This window comes from Delphinapterus leucas, chromosome 10 (genome assembly GCF_059928025.1).
Source record: "Delphinapterus leucas isolate spDelLeu-1000000601 "Yukka" chromosome 10, BTC_Dleu_Yukka2, whole genome shotgun sequence".
Lineage (NCBI taxonomy): Eukaryota > Metazoa > Chordata > Mammalia > Artiodactyla > Monodontidae > Delphinapterus > Delphinapterus leucas.
The window spans coordinates 61789530-61809810 of record NC_143138.1 but is presented as its reverse complement, the minus strand read 5'-3'; the positions used below and the strand labels follow the sequence as shown (position 1 = coordinate 61809810).

Here is a 20281-nt window from a genome sequence, read left to right as displayed (position 1 = left end):
ATCCCTTCCCAAGGCTTCCTTGTCACCAGTTCTCCAATCGTGCTCTTTCCATGTCCTCGACCAACTGGCCAAATAATTAGCCTGGGACCATCAAGACTTATAATTAGTGTCAGGAAAATTTCCTCAGGTCAGACCTTCATCCAGAAAGGTCTAACTGTCCCAGTATAAGAGATGATTTAAACCAGATACTAGAGTGAGCCCCAACTCCTTCAGGATTTGGAATTTAGTCGTCTCTGTCAACATTTTTTTTTTTTTTTTTGCCGTGGGTCATGCGGGATCTTATTTCCCGCCCCCGACAGGGAATCAAAACCATGCCCCCTGCAGTGGAAGCTCAAAGTCTTAACCACTGGATCACCAGGTAAGTCCGGCTGTAAACAATTTTAACTAGTATTTTTTGCCTTCTTATAACATCAATTTTTTTTTGGCCGCTGAGTCCTAATCAGGACCGCCGGGGAATTCCCCATCTCTTACTTAAACGAACACTGTGCGCCTCCATAAGATGGGGCCACCTCCTTTGCAAACCTTTCTATTTCTCCTCCTTCCAGGCCAGTTTATAATCCTCCGCCTTTTTTAGGTGCTTCATGGCAAATATGCCGGTTCCCTTGGCTGCCCACGAATGTTTGAGGGAGTGGAGGTGGAGTCCATGGCGCCCATCTCCAACATTAATTCTTTCAGCGCTTTTCTTATGCCTACTTGGGCCTCTGAGGAGAACAGCGCAAGCCAGGGTCCAGGCCCACACAGAGCTGGATACAGATTGCTCCCTTGGGTCACAAAGTGGCTCTCTCTCCGCCAGCACTATAGGCACGCAACGATTTTTAAGTGCTACCGCCGCACCACAGGGTCACCGGCCGCAGCGACAAAGAGTCCCTGACAAAAGCTCCACCATGCCTCGGCCAAAGGGGAAGAGGCGGGACATCCGCCCGGTCCAAGGCACTTCCGGAAATGACGTAGGACTGTCAACATGCAAGATGGCGGCCCATCACCGGCAGAACACGGCAGGGCGGAGGAAAGTACAGGTAGGGGACCCCGGCTCCTCGACCTCCCGGGCGTGGCAGGCATCCCCGGGCCCACCTCCAGCGAGCAGATATCTCGGGCCGCGGTCGGCCGGGGTAGCGGCTTGGGGCGAGCGGGACGGGGCGCGGCCGGCGGCTAGGGGTGGGGCTGCGGCTCTAACGGCTTGAGGAAGGGGCGGGGGGCGGCTGACTGGACCCGCCGGGGCCCCGTCCCGGGACCCTTGGGCGCGCGGTTGGGAGCCTGGGGTTGCCGGTCGTCCACTGTTTCGTAGGCTTGGGCTTGCGTGGTCGGGCTGGGCTCGTTCCCCGCCCGTCTGCCTCCCTTCCCTTGCCTGTCTCCCAAGCGCTGTGCCCAGCGGCGTCGGAGCGGAGGCCTGCGGGAGCTTCCCCGCGGGGCGGGCAGCTGAGTGAGTGGGCCCGTGCGGGGGCGTGGCGGGGCTGCGGCTGGGCTGCGGAGCCCTGCAGGGTTTTTGAGCAGGGGTCTGCATGTGGGAGCCCCCTGCCTCCTTTTATGCGGGAGCTTCCCCCCACCCCCAAGGTGGAAATGACGTGGGAGTATGCTGGTGTTAGTGGGGGAATTATAATTTTCATTGTTTTGGAATTTAATTTCGTCTTCACCATTTGTTCTTCAGAGTGCATCCTTGAATCTTTCTTTCTGTTTCTCTAATGTATTATTCAAGGGTAAAGAGTTACCTAACCCGCCCGTGTGTGCTTTATGCCTTCGTGAATCCAGTTTTGTTTTGGGTACGTTTAAGCGTTATTGCTTTCTAGTATTTTCAACGATCTGAGGAGTAAAAGCCCTATTACAGGTGTTTACCTGCAGGTATGTTGTATGTAGTGGTGACAGTACGGTGCACTTATTAAACATTTACTGAGCACTTAGTTTAGGCCCCAAAATGTGCAAAGAATTGAGAGAGTACAGGAATAAGTAACACCCAAGCTTTCTTTATAAAACACAGCATTATATATAGTTCTACAGGTTGAAATCAGCCAGTGTTTAATAGGTAGTCCGGACAAGGGGTTCCTTCATTGAGGAAATGGCTGTAGGTCATAAAGTCTTCTGGCCAGTTCACTTCTTTGTTTTATTGATCTCATTGATCAGTACAGTGTCCTAGGCACTCACTTAGATGTTTGTTGAATTGAGTGACATTAATAAGAATCTAAAATAGCATACCTTGTTGGTGATTTTTAAGTGCATCAGTGATGGGATTTAAGTAACCCCAGCATCCAAGTCAGGTGAGAATGTCTGTTCCTGACTAAAATGTAACTCAAAATTGTAACTTGATTATATTCTAGACACTAGAGTGCTACCACCTTCCTTAGGGTAGTAAGGAGAGTTAATCAAGTGTCTTAGTTTCTTGCATTTAGACTTAAAAGTCAATATAAAAGTACTGGATGGGGGAAATGTAAAGTAGCTGCAGCATGTGTGGAAAAACTGAGTGTTTTAATAAGCTGAGTATGAGCCATTGTATGCAGAATGAGGAAGATGATCATTTCACTCTTCACTGATCAGAGTACAAAACTAGAGTTTGGGGATCAGCACTTAGCACCTTGTTCTTAATAGGTATAGCAATCAGATTGGTGAAGTGACTTGAAGCTGTTTCCTAGGAAGAGCATTCAGAAGAACCATGTAAGATCAGTCTGCTGAAGAGAAGATTCAATGAGTCTTGTTAGCTGCTTTCAGAATTTGTCTTTAAGGTGTAGAACCAGTATGAGAAGCCGCAGAGATTGATTTTATCTCAACACAAGGGAGAACTTTTGTTTATGGAAGTGTTTTTTAAACTAGTGCATGTTCATTGCAAAAAAAAACCCCTCACAAACAAAAGTGTAAATGATAACTGTCTTCCACTCTTCAAAGAAAACTGCTTTGAAGACTGTGAGATATAATCCTAGCTAAGGGTTTTTCACTGAGAGCCCTATTGACATCTTGGGCTGGAGATAATTCTTAATTGTGGGAGGACTGTTGTTTTCCATCATCCTGCCTTCCCACTAGACACTGGCACCTTCCCGGTTGTGACAACGAAAATTGACTCTAGACATTTTCAGATGTCCCCTGGAGGGCAGAGTTGTTGCTGGTTGAACACTAATGTTCTATACTTCTTCGTGTGTGTACCCGACTTAGGTGATTTTTTTACTCTAAGTGGAGTCATGATATTCACTGTTTCGTGTCTTCCTGTTTGTCAGATTTTTAAATACACATTTCCTTTGACCCAGCAATTCCTTGTCTAAAAAATTGTTTTACAAAAGTACATATGCAGGGCTTCCCTGGTGGCGCAGTGGTTGAGAGTCTGCCTGCCGATGCAGGGGAGATGGGTTCGTGCCTAGGTCCGGGAAGATCCCACATGCCACGGAGCGGCTGGGCCCATAAGCCATGGCCGCTGAGCCTGCGCGTCCGGAGCCTGTGCTCTGCAACGGGAGAGGCCACAACAGTAAGAGGCCCACATACCACAAAAAAAAAAAAAAAAAAAGTATGTATGCATATATCTTTCTCTCGTTATGCAAGGGTGTTTATTATAGGAATGCTGTCATTGTGAAAAGCAAAAATCTAAATGTTTATCAGTAGTAAATTGGCAGATAAGTTAGGTACATTCATATAGTAGATTAGTTTGCAATTAAAAGATAAGCTAGATGTATATTATTAAAAAGGAAAGGTGTCCAGAAGTCAAAATAGGAAATCAGCATAGCATGGTCCCATTTCCACAAAGGAAATAAGGTATTTTCAAAGTCTGGAAGGATATCAACAGTGATTATCTCTGGAGTATTACATTATGTGATTATTGGTAAGGTGGGAAACAGAATATCTTTTACTTTAAAATAATGAACCTTTATATTTTTTAACTTTTTACAACATTCTTTGCTCTTATAAATTAAAAAAAAATCTTTCCATTTTGGAAAAAATATATATGGCTACAGTAATTTATTTTGCCTCTTGGCTGTCTGTTTCTTGTACTAAGAGGCAGTAGCCCTGAGCTCCGTTATCAAATAGTAGGCCAGAAAGAACCGTTGAGACTTATAATATTGATAAATAACCAGTGGAGAAGGGTCCAAGCATACTACTTATTAATTATAGACACAATGAAGAATGAGCACATGTCCTACCATCTTAAACTTCTAAGGAGACTGGAGGTGAGTATGTGGAGGAGGGGTGGATTTGTGATCGTCTGAAACATGATCAGACAAATGTGTGAATTTAAATATATGATGCAGCTCCCTCCTGGTAATCAGGATATCACAGCAAGGCTTTTCAGTCCCTGGCAATCCCTTTAATGTTATGATTTTCCAACAACCTGGGTTTGTTGGTTGGCAGTCTGTCTCCATCTTTCCTTCAGCTGTGGCCTCTTTTCCTTACTTGCTTCAGAACTCTTGGAATGAGGTTGGACAAAAGTTACTAGTGTTCGTGGTTTAGGACCAATAACCATGCCCTAGTACTCAGTGTTGGTCCAAGAACGTAAATACTTGGTCTTTCATAACAAGATGATTCTTTTGGTTGGAAATGACCCCAAATCCAACATAACCGGGTTCACACAATAAACATATGTATTGGCTCATATAAATGATAACTCAAGAGATGGTGCTAGCTTCACGCAAATCTTGAACCAGCAGATTCACTGTGACTCTCTACCCTGAGGAGTGATGTAAAGTCACCTTTACCATTGGGCTGCCTCCAAGTTGTCCTCTCCTATTCCCAAACTCCTAGATCTAGGTCTTCCCTCTTGGTGGCATGGTGGCTGCACCTGTTCTAGACCTCAAATCCTTTCCCCATACTATCCATGGTAACAGTCTCTTAAATAGTCCCTACACAATTTCTTCTGGCATTTGCTTGCTTTGAGGAAGATATTGGGGAGCAGTGGGGAATATAGAGGCAACCAACAAATGTCTATTCTACCAGTACTAATCCCCTTTCCCTGCCAAATATTTAGTTATTCTAGACCTAGTCAGAGCTCAGCGTGGTCTTTACTCCTCATTCTGAGCCCCAATTCTGGGTTGTTTAATCTTCAAGACTTTCTTAAGGTAGCAGTAGGATGATGCCAAATCCTGGTTTCTCAAGGAAAGACCCTTATAAATTAGCCATATGTCCAAGGTAAGTTACTTTTTATATAGGATGGGTAATAAAAAATTCAGTGCCAATATGATATCCAGTGGAACAGGGGTCAGTAAACTTTTTCTCTAAAGGGCCAGGTGTTAATATTTTAGGCTTTGCAGGCCATTCTCCTGTTTGGTAACCACTCAACTCTGCCATTATAACATGGAACCAGCAATAGGACAATATCCAAATGAATAGGTGTGGCTGTGTTCCATTAAAACTTTGTTTACAAAACAAACCTTGGCCTGGATTTGGTCCTTGGGTGGTTTTTTACTAACCTCTGTAGAAGTGTTTTACTAACCCCTGACTAAGAGAAGTCAGGCTAGAAATTGTCCTATTTTTATTTGCAAGACTGCTTTTTAGAATACTTTTTAAAATCAGCACTCTCGAAACATAGGGCCAAGCAGAAAGTCATGGTCCACGAGGTTGAACAGGAAAAACACATGTAAGAATTATTCATATTTGGCCAATTTTTCTTGGCCAAATTTAGCCTGATGTAGCCTGAGAGCTAGAAGTAGCCTTACACAAAAGAGCTGTGTGGTTCTCTTTATAAGGTGTTACAGAACAGGCAAAAGTAATCTATGGTGAAAAGGGTCAGTTCTAGATTGTCTGGGGGTGGGGTGTAGAGGTTGGGAAGAGGATGAGGGAACTTCTAGGGTGGTGATGTATATATCTTGGTAGAATTTTGTATTACACAGGTGTATTAATTTGTCAGACGTGTCTATGTATACTTAAGATGTGTACATTTCACTAAATGCAAATCTTACCTTTGAAAAAGGAGCCATAAATAAATAATGAACTCTGGTCAATGATATACATGCTGAAGTACTTAGGAGGAAATACTATTAATGATGCACAACTTAATTTGAAAGCCATTGAAAAATGATATGGATCAAATGGATGGGTATGTTCAAATGGATAGAAAATGTTCATTGTAGAATATATCCGTATGGATATATGGATGTTTGCTGTGTAATTCTTCCAACGTTTATATGTTCTCTAAATTTTTCATAATACGATGTTGGGGGAAAAATAACCTTTAAATGTCAAAAAATGATTAATGATAAGCAGCAGAGGAGGGAAAGTGAAATTTTTTTGTGGTGGTCAGAGAAAGCCTTGCTCAGAAGCTGACTTTTGAGTAAGAATCTAAGAGAAATGAGATTGTTACTTGGGGGAAGAGCATTCCAGTGAGAATATCAAATGCAAAGGTCCTGAGGTGGGAATGTACCTGGCCTATTTGTGGAATAATAAAGTTGCCATTGTGGTTGCCATGGAGTGAGTGAGGGGAAGGGAGTAGGAGCTGAAATCAGAGAGGTAACTGCAGGCCAAATCATGTAGAGCACTACAGGCCATAGTAGGGCTTTGGCTTTTACTCCTGAGTGAGGTAGGAAGCATTTGGTGGATTTTGAGCAGAAGAAATGTGTTTTCTCAGGATCACCTGACTGCAGGTGAGCAAGGGCAGAGCAGAGAGACCAGTAGCTATTTAAGAAATCCAGGTGCTATATGATAGTGGCTGCACCCAAGGTGGTGAAAATGGGTTGAATTCTGGATGACAAAACTGGCTGACAGGATGTGAGATGAGAGAAGTTGAAGTAAGGCTGGCACTAAGGTTTTGGGCCTGAGCAACTGGAAGAATGGAGTTGCCATTAACGTCATCAATGAGGAAGACAGGAAAAGCTCATTTGGAGAGGACTGTCAGGAGCTCGGTTCGGGACATGCCGTGATTAAGATGTCTGTTAGACATCCAAGTGGAAATGAGTTAATGCACACCTCCGGGAAACCTGGGGGAATAGCCCAGAGTGTCCTCTTTGTGAGTCTGAAATGCTTTTAAGTCTCCTTTCTTTTCTTAAAAATATTGTGATTCTGTACTCATTCTGTAATATATCCATATTTGTTTTCATACAAAAAATTGTTACTGTGGTAGGCAGAATGCCCGCCCCCCACCACTGCCAAATGTCCATGCCCTAATCCCTGGAATTTATGCATATGTTATGGTTACATGATAAAAAGGATTTTGCAGCTGTAATTAACGTTACAGACCTTGAAATAGGAGGATTATCCTGGATTATCCCAGTGGGCCCAATCTAATCATGTGAGCCCTTAAAAAGTAGAGAACTTTCTCCGCTGGAGGACCAAGTCAGAAAAATGTGAGACATGAGGGCGGCCCTTCTGTTGCAGGAGAAGGCACATAGAAAGCATGAAGATTGCAGGCAGCCTCCAGGAGCAAGGATGAATCCCTGGCTAAAAGCCAGCAAGGAAACAGGGCCCTCGGGCCTACTACTTCAGGGAGCTGAATTCAGCCACCAACCTGAATGAGCTTGGGAGCAGGCTTTCCTAGCGTAACCTAACTGGATATTGCTGCTGGGGGAAATACCCTGTCATTTTTCTCCCTGTCAGAGTCCCTTTAACTGTCTCTTCCAAATGCATACTTCGTACTGAAGGTCTGGCTTCTGGCTTCCCATCCCTTGCAGAGTCCTTATAGTACCTTGTCTTCCTCCCCCCCCTCCTTTTTTTTTAAGCAAATCAAGGCAGAAATGAGTCCTCATCTTCTCTGCCTTTGCCTGTACTCTTGACTTTGCCTAAATGAAGTTTTTCCAGGACTTTGTTCACTCATTTATTGCTTCTGTGTCCAGCACCTTCTACTCTTCTTTTTCTTTTACTTCCATCTCTTCTGCCTGCAAAGCTTGCCTATATCTTGAGAAAAAAACTGCACTTACTGTCTTTCCCCCACTAGAATGAAAGCTCCCGGAGGGCTTCTGTGCTCACTACTGTATCCTCAGCATTTAGAATAGAGCCTGGCAACTGGTGGATGCTTAATCAGTATTCGTTGAAAGACTTGAATCCTATTTTTCTTCTGTCTACAGCCAATTTTTTTTTCTTTAACAAGTTTTTAATGTGATATGTCTTGGAATATATCATTGTATGTAGTTTATTCTTTAATGACTACATAGAATGGATGGACCATAATTGGCCTAGCCATTTTCCTATTGAAGTTATTGTTCCTATTTTGTCCATCATGCTAAAATTTACCCAAAAAATTAATAGCAGAGTTATGAAATAGTAAAGGAAGTCTTACAAAAGTAAGCAAAAAGACAGAGATAGATAGTATAGAATGCATAAAAGATGAAGGATCAGTTTGAAAGTTCCAACATCTGACTGATGAGAGTTTAAGAAGGAGCAAAGAAAACAGAGATGGTTATTAATGAATTGATGTAAGATTTCCCAGAGCTGAAAGTTTCTAGATTGAAAGGGCTTTCAAAGTACACAGCAAAATTAATGATAAAATGACCAAAAATTATCATGATAAAGAACCCCCCCCAAAAAAATACCCCACCAAGTAAAAAGAGAAGATCCTAAAATCTTGGGCTGTAGAGGTGGTGGTGCGGGAGAGAATGAAAATGGGATCACCTTAAAGTTGAGTGAAACAGAATTGGCATTGAATTCAGTGGCAGCACTGGATGCTAGAGGAAATTAGAGTAGTGCTTTCAAAAGCTGAGTTTTTTTCTACATGGACTTCTTTATCCTGCCAAATCAAGTGTCAAGGTAATGACCTTTTCAGACATGCAAGGGCTAAGTCACCTCCCATGTACCTTCTTCTATGTTAGTTTCTTAAGGTCCTGGGGATGTACTTCTGCCGTACTGGGAAGTGAGCAAGGAAAAGAGACATTGGAATTCAGGAAACAATGGCTCTAACCCAGAAAAGCAGTAAAGGGAAGCACTGAAGGTGACAACTGTGCCAGCAGACCGAGAGGGCAGCCAGCCCAGATTAGAGTGAGAATGTGGGAGATTCTGAGGGGGAAGCCTTGTGGGAAAGTGGGGGTTGGAGGTGGGTTCTTGCTGGACTATCTAATATGCTGCAGTAATTCAAGAAAATCGAAGTTAAAGTAGAGGGAGCCATTGAAGGAAAGAAGGAACTCTAGGGAAAATGAAGAGCTCTCTGAGGAAGGAAATGTATTCATAATATAGTACTTGGCTAGTCAGTAGATAGCAATTACAGTCCAACAGTGTAGCACTGATTATTTAATCAACCAAAAACAGTGATAGATCTATCGATATCAGAAGAGTAGAGGGAAGAATTACTGAGGCAAGTTTCAGAGCTACGTCCTAACCTACCATAGCTTGAGTAAATAGGCGATGTCTAAAATGGATAAGGATAAGCACAATATTTCGAGAAATGCAGTAGCTATCTAATAGAAACAACCAAGAGTTGAAATTAATTACCTCTAAGGATTAAGACTGGGTATGGGGAGTCTTAACCAGACAGTAGGGAGATGGTTTTTCATTATTGTCTTTCAGTACTATTTGATTTTCTGAATACAGGCAAGAATTAGTTGGATAAGAATTAAATTATAAATTCAAAAAACTAAGTAATATATGCCTATTATAAAACATTCATACTGTATTAAAAAGGCATGAGTGAGTGACAGTCACCATAATTCCATCACTCAGGAATAACTGCTGGTAGTTTTATACATGTATATCCTTCTAAACTTGTGTGTTTATTTTTAAATATACGTATATTTAATATTATGCAACATTTTTACAGTAATGATTATTATACACTACTGTGTTAGACCATGCATACTTCACTTAAATATACCCTGGGTTTCTTCCCATATTAATCAGTCTAGAGTTACACCAACATTTTTAATGATTAAATAGTATTCTCTTTTATAGATGTGTGTGCCAAAATTTACCCAACTAGGTTGGATACTTTTAGTTTTTTGCTGTTTTTTTTTGGGGGGGGGGGGTTGGTTTTTTTTTTTTTTTTTTGCGGTACGCGGGCCTCTCACTGTTGTGGCCTCTTCCGTTGCGGAGCACAGGCTCCGGACATGCAGGCTCAGCAGCCATGGCTCACGGGCCCAACCGCTCTGCGGCATGTGGGATCTTCCCGGACCGGGGCACGAACCTGTGTCCCCTGCATCGGCAGGCGGACTCTCAACCACTGCGCCACCAGGGAAGCCCTATTTGCTGTTTTTAATCTCACATCTGTAATAGATGCCCTTAAAGAGGTTGGTCCAAACTTGTTTTGCTGAGAATTCCTTGCCACCTGGAATGAGGACTGACAATCATGTTATTCTCTGATCCTTTCCCACTGGGCCAATCAGATCATCTCCCAGAAATTTGAAAATCAAGATTCATATATGCTACCTCATCTTCGTTAAATAGGAAATGTACTGAGAAAAGCTGATAAGGAGCCTTGAAGCCCCAGAGGAAGAGGCATTAAGAGAGACTGAAACTAACATTGAAGCCGGCTTGTTTCCTGATGGTTTTTCAGTATCTGATTCATGCAAAAAATATTTATGGGATTTCTTTTGTATGCCAGATACTATATTAAGGATACTGTGGTAGGAGGAACAAGGCAGACAAGTTCCTTGCCCTCTTGCAGCTTTTATTCTAATGGAGAAGATATAGCAAAAAAGATAAACATGCAGCGTGGTAAGAACTGTAGAAGAAATGGAGTAGGGGAGGTGATAGGGGAAGGAGATCAGGGAAGGCCTTTTAGAGGAGATTACTTTTCTGCTAAGACCTGGAGTGTGAGGGTGAGGGTGAGTCAGCCAAGATGAAAGCTGGGAGAATAGTATTCTTGTGGGGATTGGAGAGGTGAGGAATCTTCTTGGCACAGGGAAAAGTAAATCTGAAGGCCCTAGGATGGGAAAGAACTTGATGTGTTTGAGGAACAGGAAGGAGTTTAGTACGACTGTCGTCAAAGAGCGTAGGGGAAGTTAGTTTGAGGTGAGTGTGAGTTTGCAGGGTAGAACCAAAGCATATGAGGAATTTGAACTTGACTTTAAATGCAGTGAAAAGCTTAAGTAGAGAAGTGCCATGATTTTATTTTAAAATGTCTCTTATGAGTCATGATTGAATTTCCTGCCCTTGAGCTCTGTTAGATATCCTTGTTAAATTCTCATCTTAAATTCTCCATTTTTAAAAATATTTAAGCTTGTTTGAGTAGATTTCAGTTACAGTTACTTGCACCGAAAGGCTGGGTTAAAACAACATCCTTGTCTTTGTGTATACAACCCTGGCCCTTTTCACATCTTTTTTTATTTATGTGTTTGTTGGCCATTTTCTTTTCTTTTAAAAAAATTTCCTCTTCGTGATCTCTGTTTTTCTTTCTGTTGGAGAGGTTGACTTTTTCTGTTGTTATCTAAGGAATCTTTGTATGTTGTCAAGAGTAAACTCTTGTCTTTTGTATTCATTTTTTCCCCAGTTAGGTGTTTGCCTTGTAATCTTGCTCATGTTATTTTTTTGACATTCAGAAGTTTGCTTTGTTTTAAACAACAGCTTTAATGAGATAAAATTCACATAAATTTACCTTTTTAAAGTATACAACTCAGTGATTCTTAATATATTTGCAAAGTGCATTGACCACCTAATTCCAGAACATCACCCCCAAAAAGAAATCCTGTACACCATTGTAGTCATTCCCTATTCTCCTCTTCCCCAAGCCCCTGGAAACCATTAATCTACAGTCTGTGGATTTTTCAGTTGATGGACATTTGAGTTGTTTCCCTTTTTTGGCTATTGTGAATAATGCTGCTGTGAACATTTGTGTATGTATAGAAAGTTTTGGCTTGTGTTTGGTCAGATCAGCGTTGCCCTTTTCTTTTGCAAAGATTGTGGTCTTTCTTGTCACGTTACCAGAGCCTTCTCTATGTAGAGACTATGTAAATACTTGCAAGTATTTTCATGATTAGGTTATTAAATTTCAATCTTTAGTCCATATGAAAATTCATTTTGGTTTAAGATTTGGAGAGAGGATATTTTTTGCAATAGAATCACTAGATGTTCCTAGATAATTTATTAAATAATTTATCATGCCCTCATTGTTTCAAAATCTGTTTATATCAAAATAAAAAATGTATAATGGGAAAATATGTTTCTGAATTTTGTTTTATTTCATTGATCCTTTTATATATTCATATTGTGGTCCTCCTTTGTAATTCTGGTAGCTTTATAATACCTTTTAAGATATTTAAAGAATATTCTTTCATTTAAAAAAGTGACTGGGTAGTCCCCTCAAAGCATTGTACTATTGGTATATATTTTGTCAACTTCTAGAAAGAAATCCAGTGAGACTCTGACCACAGTTGGGTTAAAATCACAAAGTTAGGAAAAAATTGTTTATTTTGGATCTTCCTGTACTACCTTCCTGTACTACTTCCTGTAGTACTTCCTATACTAATATGGTATGTCTCCTTTATTCAAGTTTTCTTTTATGTACCTTGTCCTGTTGATTATGTATCTTCTTTGCAAAATGAATTTCTAGATATTTATTTTTGTTGCTATTGTAAATAGGGTCCCCTTTCCCCCATTATATCTTAACTGGTTATTTCATTAGAATAGAAAAGTTTTGCTTTTGGCTGCCAGCCAGCTTGTTGAGTTTTTCTTAATTGTAATTGCTTTTGGTTGATTCTCTTGAGTTTTCTCATGGAGCAGACAGAGGTTATCAACCGTAATAGAGTAGGGAAAAGTTCTCTGAAAGAAAAGTTTAGTGTGTTATTGGAGAGCAAAACCTCATTTTGCTTAGCAGGTCAAAGAAGGTCTTTTTGAGGAAGCATCATTTCAACAGAAATCTAAAGACTGCAGTAGGAGTTAGCCAGACAGAGTGGGAGGAAGAGCTTAGCCAGACAGAGTGGGACGAAGAGCTTCTAGACAGAGGGGACCAGCACATGTGCCCGTCTGGAGGCACAGTGTGTGCAAGGAGTGGGAGCAGTGAGCAAGGATGAGGGGCAGGAGAGGCACTTGAGGAGTCCAGATCCAATCCTGAGTCTAGTGGAGTAAGCAGCCAGAGGGGTTTATGAACAGGGAGCGATATTCCTATTTACATTTTTAAAAGATATTTCTATTCATGTTTTAAAGATTCATCCAGCTGCTTTGTGGAAAATGGATTAAAGACAAACAAGGGTAGGAGAGAAAGTCCAGTTAGGAGATATTTGCAGTGGTTTAGCCTCAAACTTGCTTATCTTGGTCTAGGCTATTATTAATGTCACTCTTCTCTCCTCAGCCCTTCAGTCTCTATAGAGTAAAATAAAGTTTTTATTGGATTCGGAAATAAGTTTTATATTAGAAAACATGGGATTTTGAATTTCAGATTGGCCACTAGAAGGCTACATTTTATTATCACATGTTTGTAGCTTCATAAACAGCAAATCTTGACATATTTGTCAGGTTTCCTATGTTATTCGAGATGAAGTGGAGAAGTACAACCGAAATGGGGTCAATGCCCTGCAGCTGGACCCAGCACTAAACAGACTTTTCACGGCAGGTCGAGACTCCATCATAAGAATATGGAGTGTCAATCAGCACAAGGTAAGTCAGGGATTGAGTTTATATTTTAAATCTATATTCAGTAAGTTTTGGTCTGTCTAATATGATGCCTTTCACAGTTTCAGATTTAATCTCTTTGAGCACTGAGTTATTTGGTACACTCTATAAATAAAGACTCTGCAACCAGAATTCAGTAAGCTGCTGAGAAAAACACCCCAGGGGAGTTTCAGAAGTGTTTTAGCTAAGGCAGGGACTCTATAAACTAGGTTTGTGATAAGAGCCCTTTGCTGCAAAGGAACAAAGAGATTTGTCTGGTAGGGAGCTTCTTTGCAACAATTTATTTTTCTGTTTTAAATATGTTCCCAAAAAGCTTTCTTGCATCCCTTTTCAGTGTTACTAAAAAAAGATTGAATATGCTTTTACATTTATAATTAACCTTGAACAAGTATTTGATATCTTCATTTAAAAGTGATTAGGGTGCCCACAAAACCCATAGGGCCTTATTATATAGTATAAAGTTGGTGTAAAACTATGAAAACAGGAGCAGGACTTAATGATATGTGAAGATAAATCCCCAGTCAAATGGAAAGGAGCTCTTTTTGTATTTTGTTTGAATGCGTGTATTATGAATGACATAGAAAGAAAGATTCAGGGAAGAAGAAGGAGCATTTCTTGAACTCCTAGCTATGTACCAGACACTTAGCACTTTCGTATCCAATATGGTTTTAATAATCCTTCAAGGCAGATATTAAGATCCATTTTCATAGGTGGGAAAATGGACTCAGAGACTCTAACCCATGGTTAAGTAGCTAGTTCATGACAGAGAGTTAGAACCCAATCTAACCCTGAAACCCTGATGTTAGACCTTGTCATTTTAAAAGTCTGTGTCTTTTAGCAAGCTCTACAAGTCTGATGCTCCATCTGAAAAGGAACCACTACTTTGCACGGTTCCTGGATAGTTTCTTTAAATGGACTTTGGTCCAGCGGGCTTTGAATTCTTTAACCAGTGGAAACAGTGGTGGCCCAATGTTAAAAACATGGAAAGTAAGAAAACTATGGCTCTGAAATGCTTTTTGGAACTTACATTTGAATTGGAATGTCACTTTCCTGGAAATTTACAATATTTCACACAAATTAAGGAAAACACAAGAACTAGCCTGGAAGAATTAGAAAGCTGCCTATACTGCCCTCAGACATCTCTTTCTGGTCCTCATTTTTATGACAAGATTGAATAGCATCATTTCTCAACTAGACTTGTAGAGAGCTGTTCTTTTTGCCCGTGAATCATCTTGAACTTGCCTGTCTTAGGTGTAGGATATAACCAAATACTCTTCTTTAAAAGTCCTCTTCTGGTGATTAAACCAAGTGAGAGGAATAGAAAAATCTTGAGTTACTGAATTGAAATGATGATCCTTTAGCCCTTGGCTTCCATTTCTTCTCTGAAGGACTGTAGATACTGTGACAAAATGTTTAGTTCACAGGTAAAAACAGCAGTAGGCAGCTAAGAGCAGAAGCGTGCATCCCCCTCTGCAGTCTGGCTACGCTTCTCCCCACTCTCATCAGCTTCCTTTCTGTCCCTGCTGTCAGCTTTGAGCCTTCACCACTACTGAGTCAGATCCCCCCAGATTGCAGATTTGTTCATGTCCTGTCCTTTCTAGTGAACCCCTTCCTGTTGCACTCGTGTCAGACACAGTGCCTAGCCCAGATCTTGTTGCCTTCACTAACTCAGGGCATAAAAATTAAGCATTTTTCCTGGAAACCTAGACTTTCATCAGTAATAAAACTGTCCTGAAACAAAACTTCTGTTTACATGTGTCATATGGAAGCATCAATTGTTTGATGAAATTCTACTCTGAATTCAGTTGTCAATTTTGAGACCTTAGAGCAATGTGTCACATTAATTGAAGAATATAAACATATCTATAATTTGTGATATATTTTATCCTCTAATGTAGACTAAAGACATTTTTATGATTTTGCTTTTAATTTCAGCAAGATCCATATATAGCATCTATGGAACACCATACCGATTGGGTAAATGACATTGTACTCTGTTGTAATGGGAAAACATGTAAGTATTTCTTTGAATTTTGGGGCTGCTGGAAGATTTTAATTCAATTTGATATGTTTTTCTTTTTTTTATGTAAGCCTTTTTATTGAAGTATAACATACATACAGAAAAGCACACACACCTTGAGAGTACAGCTCATTAAAATTTTACAAGGTGAACATCCATATCAAGAAACAGATTACCAGAAGCCCCCTTATGCCACCCTTTCAGTCACTACCCCTTGTCCCAAGGTAACTGCTCTCATGTCTTACAAGCACTATTGATTAGTTTGCCTGCATTGTCATTGTATATAAATAGACTCATACAACATGTATTCTTCTTTTAACCTTATTAATATCTCTTTTTGTTTTCATTATGGTAAGATCCATTTCTTGGTTTTGCAATCTGTGTTAGAGAAACTGCATAATCAAATTAGTTGTGCCTTCAACTGAAACATTAAAAAAAGTCTGTCTTGCCTATCTAAAAAAATATTTGAGACAAAATACAATAGGTTCTAGAAAGAACTTTCAGATATATATGTATATGTGTATGTGTTTATGAATATTAAGATGTTTGAATTAATGTTAGGAATGTTATAAATATTCAATACACATAAATATTCAAATATTTATGTATGAACATTTTGTATGTATGTGTGAAAGTTTGAGACAATGTTACATTGTTTTACGTTAATTCTTTAAAATGGTGTTAAGTCACATTACTAAGGGGTTTAATTCTTTGCCTCTTCTAGTAATATCTGCTTCTTCTGATACAACAGTAAAAGTATGGAATGCACATAAGGGATTTTGCATGTCAACATTAAGGACTCATAAGGTAAAACAACTAACGCAATTTTCAATGTCTTTAATGTAATACTGAGATCTCAGTACTTCATGTGGGTCATTTGCTTATTGATCTACAGAGTAGATCAGAGTATGTGTATTTTGTTGCAGGATTATGTAAAAGCCTTAGCATATGCCAAGGATAAAGAACTGGTAGCATCGGCTGGGTTGGACCGACAAATATTCCTTTGGGATGTGAATACTCTAACAGCATTGACTGCCTCAAATAACACTGTCACAAGTAAGGTGTTTGAAAAAAATTTCTTTGAAAGTGATCCAAATTGACATAAATAAAGAATGGTTTATAAAACAAGTTTGATAAGTTTGCATTAAGAGAGTGGTTCTACCTACAGCGTTCTAGCCCCCAAGAGTATGATTAAACAACAAGGAACTAGTTTCTCACTGCAATCTAAAAATGGTAACTTCTCCAGGTGTAACCTGGTTATTTTTGTACATGTGCATGTGTTAGCTCCCTAGCTGAAGTGTAAGCTTCCACAGGGCAGAAGTGCCTGTCTTATTACTTTGTATATCCCAGCTGTGCCTGGCCCAAAGCCACACTCTAGGCAGATATTATTGATGGAGGTGGTGATTACCTGGCAAAAAGTAGGCAGTTTTTGACTTTTAAAAGTGTTACTATATACTAAGAGCCTTTGAGTTAATGGCCAACTTGGAAAATACCCAAAGGAAAGAAAGGGTTTTAGTGCCAATATTGTGGGACCCTTTCAGAGCAGCCCTAAAGAATCCAGCCAGCTCTTCCTGAACAGAAGAGTTCAGGAAGGCTAACCTAACATCTAAAGGCAATTCAGAGAGATTCACAGCAGGTTAGTAGCATGGATGCCTCATCAACTAAGAGATCTCAATTACCCAGTCAGATCCAGACAGGTCTAGACTTGAAATTCAGCTCACACTTGGCCCAACCAATAATAGTTCTCTAGGCCAGGTGTCAGTAGGGATTCTTGAGAGCACATTTACGGCTAAGCCTGGCCTAGAAGGTCTGTGTTCAGGATATGGGCCTGAACTATCTAGATTCCTACATAACAGGTCCAATTTGTCATGACTGTGGAATACTCATGTTGATATAACTAACAGTTCTAATATAATCTCGTGTGTGCCAAGAAGAGTAGGTTGGGAGACCGGTGTTTATAATTTCTTAAATATCATTTTGCCCTTTTTCTCAGGAAATATGTGACGGTCTAAACACTGTTCTTCCCTTGTTTTCCGTGATTTTTCACCTGTACACAATCTCAGGGATTCAGCAGCTGGTCCCCGCTGGGGGCTGTCATAATACATCATTTAGCTCTCTCTAGATGTAAGGCCTGCCTGAAAGAGACACTAACAAGAAGGAATGAAGCAAAAAAATCAGGATTGTCCCAAGGTCAGAGACGAGGCTTAGTGGTTATAGATTCTGCAACAGATATGTCTTGCTTAGAATTGTTTAGAGAGGATATCAAATAAGTTTTTTATAATTATGGAGGTAATAATAATAGCTAACATTTATTGAGCATTTAATACAAGCAGTTACTTTTCTAAATACTTTACATGTATTTACTCCTTTACTCACAGCATCTCAGTGTGTTTGTTTAAATTTATTCTTTGTTGTACAGTTGGAATCATACTGTATAGACAATTTTATATACATACTTCAGTGGTATTGAGTTCTGAATCAAAGGGCATGAATATGATTCTTGCTACACATTGTCTAATTTCCTTCTAGAAGAGTTGTACCAAATTATCATTCCACAAGTAATGTATGAGGGTGCCATTTTAACTGTATTTTTTGAGAATTAAGTATTGCCTTGTTTTTTATCTATTTGGTAGGTGAACATTGTATTTTTGTTTTGATTTGTGTTTTCTTGTAAATAATGAGTGTAGCCATAGTTTTCATTTTTATTGGCACATGTGCATCTTTGAAAATACTTTACTTATGCATATAGTTTCTTAAATGGCAGTGCAATTCAATTTAGCAAATATTTATTGAGCACTTGTGTATGCTCAAATCCAGAAGAGATGTAAATTTTGTTAACAATATTATGATTTAGAATTATTTCCATTATAGGGATTTCTTTTCCTTAGAGTACTCATAAAGATAAGATTTTCTAAATCGAATAATTAAACTTGCAATTTGTGCTAACTGGTTATTAAACAGCTGATGATTTTAACATATAGCTCCATTTATCCTTACTAGCTTCTTCTTTAAGTGGGAACAAAGATTCCATTTATAGCCTGGCAATGAATCAACTGGGAACAATCATTGTATCAGGGTCCACTGAGAAGGTAAGGGGAAACTTAAAGGGTATATTTTAACACTAGAAAGTAAAGAAACCAAAATAATTTGATCTGGGTAATTACAGAATATATAGACAGCGGTTTTGCCTGGTGGCTACTAAAATAAGGTTTTATTTGAACAAATAAGAGTATAACTGTATAATTACTGTCGTGTGTGGTAACAGAGGCGGAGGGTGGAGTGGGGGAAGCCTGTGCTTTTTTTGACATTAAAAAGACTTCCTCCTACTTAAAAAAGTTGGGAGCCTTGGACACTGTCTGTTGGCAGAAGTAGTACTTCCCTCTCAGAATTTAATAGTTGTCATTTGATTTATAAAAGTCATCCATTATTTAACTTTGATCATTTGTATGATACTTTGTTAAAATTCGCAGGTTTTAAGAGTATGGGATCCAAGAACATGTGCAAAACTAATGAAGCTTAAAGGGCACACGGATAATGTTAAAGCATTGCTGTTGAACAGAGATGGCACACAGGTATGCAGTTCACATGAACATTTACCTACTGACCTTGTCAAAATTTCATACAGCAGAAGCTCCCCCACTTTGTATATTGTTGCATAGTTGGTTTGAACCAAAAGCCACACATATTAGAAACTGTGGTCTAATTTTTAAATCCTTAAAATCCTCAGTTGCACGTATAATAATCCACATTTCAAAATCTCTCTGTTTGCCTAACTTTTAAATAAAGACCAAACGAAGGATTTCCTAAGAATAATTTTAATTCAGGTGAGTATATGCAGTTATGATATGTATAGCTGAAATAATTTAAAATGTTCCCTTGTGTAAAGCAGAAGGAAGCTTTGGTATTGAATGCTTTCTGGCAGTGTAGTAAATGCAAAATTTCCTCACAGTGGGTCTGTTTTCCAAGCAAATCTTGTCAGTTGACTATGTAGATACAGTCTGTAGATTTAGTTGTCTAACATAGTACTTAGAGTGAACATTTCAAAGAAAAACATTTTGGTAATGTTTGAACATGTATTAATACTCTGTTGGCCACATAATTTGTGAATTATATATCACAATTCTGTCCTGTAGCAGTAGAAAAATGATCTTTCATCAGTGTAGATAATAAAAAACAAAAACTGAGCACCATTTTATGTTATGACATACCTCTACCATGTACTGCTGCCATTTTTTGCATAGGGCAGGGATCATTGGAATTGATTGTGATTGGTTTAGAAGAAGGAGAGTATGAATGTGATGAGATGAGAAACACCATTGGTCTGTTACTCCTGTGGAAATTATGTCATGGAAGTTGCCTCACACATGAATTAGAGAAGCCTTTGTCTCCAGAGGTGAAAGGAAGGTTTGAAAAACTAGCCAAAGGAAAGAAATTACTTTTTCAGAACCAGGCAGAGAAGCTTGAATATTCCCATGGAGGTCTTTGGAGATGAAGGATCTTGATATTAAAGTATTGTGTGGCCTTGAGGAGAGGAATCTACTGGTCCCTAGTTTGCTTATCTGCAAAGTGGGAGTCATAATATTTAGTTAGTGTAATTGGTGAGAAGAGTAGAAATAATAAGTATATTCTTGTCTGTAAGCCATGGCATTTTCTAGAGCTCTTGAGTTTCTTCATAGCAGCATTTTCATGTGAGTCTAAGAAGCCCAGTACAGGGGAATTCTGTGGCAGCCCAGTGGTTAGGACTCCATGCTTTTATTGCCGGGGCCCAGAGAACTAAGATCCCACAAGCCGTGAGGCGTGGCCAAAAAAAGCCCAGTACAGTTAGCTCCTCAC

The 20281-nt window shown here is 39.6% G+C and overlaps 1 protein-coding gene across 4 annotated transcripts in view; it reads left to right on the top strand.

The window, feature by feature from the left end:
* The first annotated feature begins 926 nt into the window (after positions 1-926).
* The window catches only part of WDR48 (WD repeat domain 48), a 45020-nt gene continuing 25665 nt past the window's right edge, over positions 927-20281 (top strand). The window contains exons 1-7 of one of the 4 annotated variants that reach the window (XM_022563704.3): positions 927-1016; positions 13273-13413; positions 15364-15442; positions 16173-16255; positions 16375-16504; positions 18449-18537; positions 18919-19020. In XM_022563704.3, the coding sequence (XP_022419412.1) occupies positions 969-1016; positions 13273-13413; positions 15364-15442; positions 16173-16255; positions 16375-16504; positions 18449-18537; positions 18919-19020 (672 nt within the window). In that variant the 5' untranslated portion in view covers positions 927-968. Of the gene's footprint in view, positions 1017-2305; positions 4140-13272; positions 13414-15363; positions 15443-16172; positions 16256-16374; positions 16505-16786; positions 17639-18448; positions 18538-18918; positions 19021-20281 lie in introns of those variants that run through there. The other 3 variants (XM_089919156.1, XM_089919159.1, XM_089919158.1) reach the window with 3 other exon arrangements.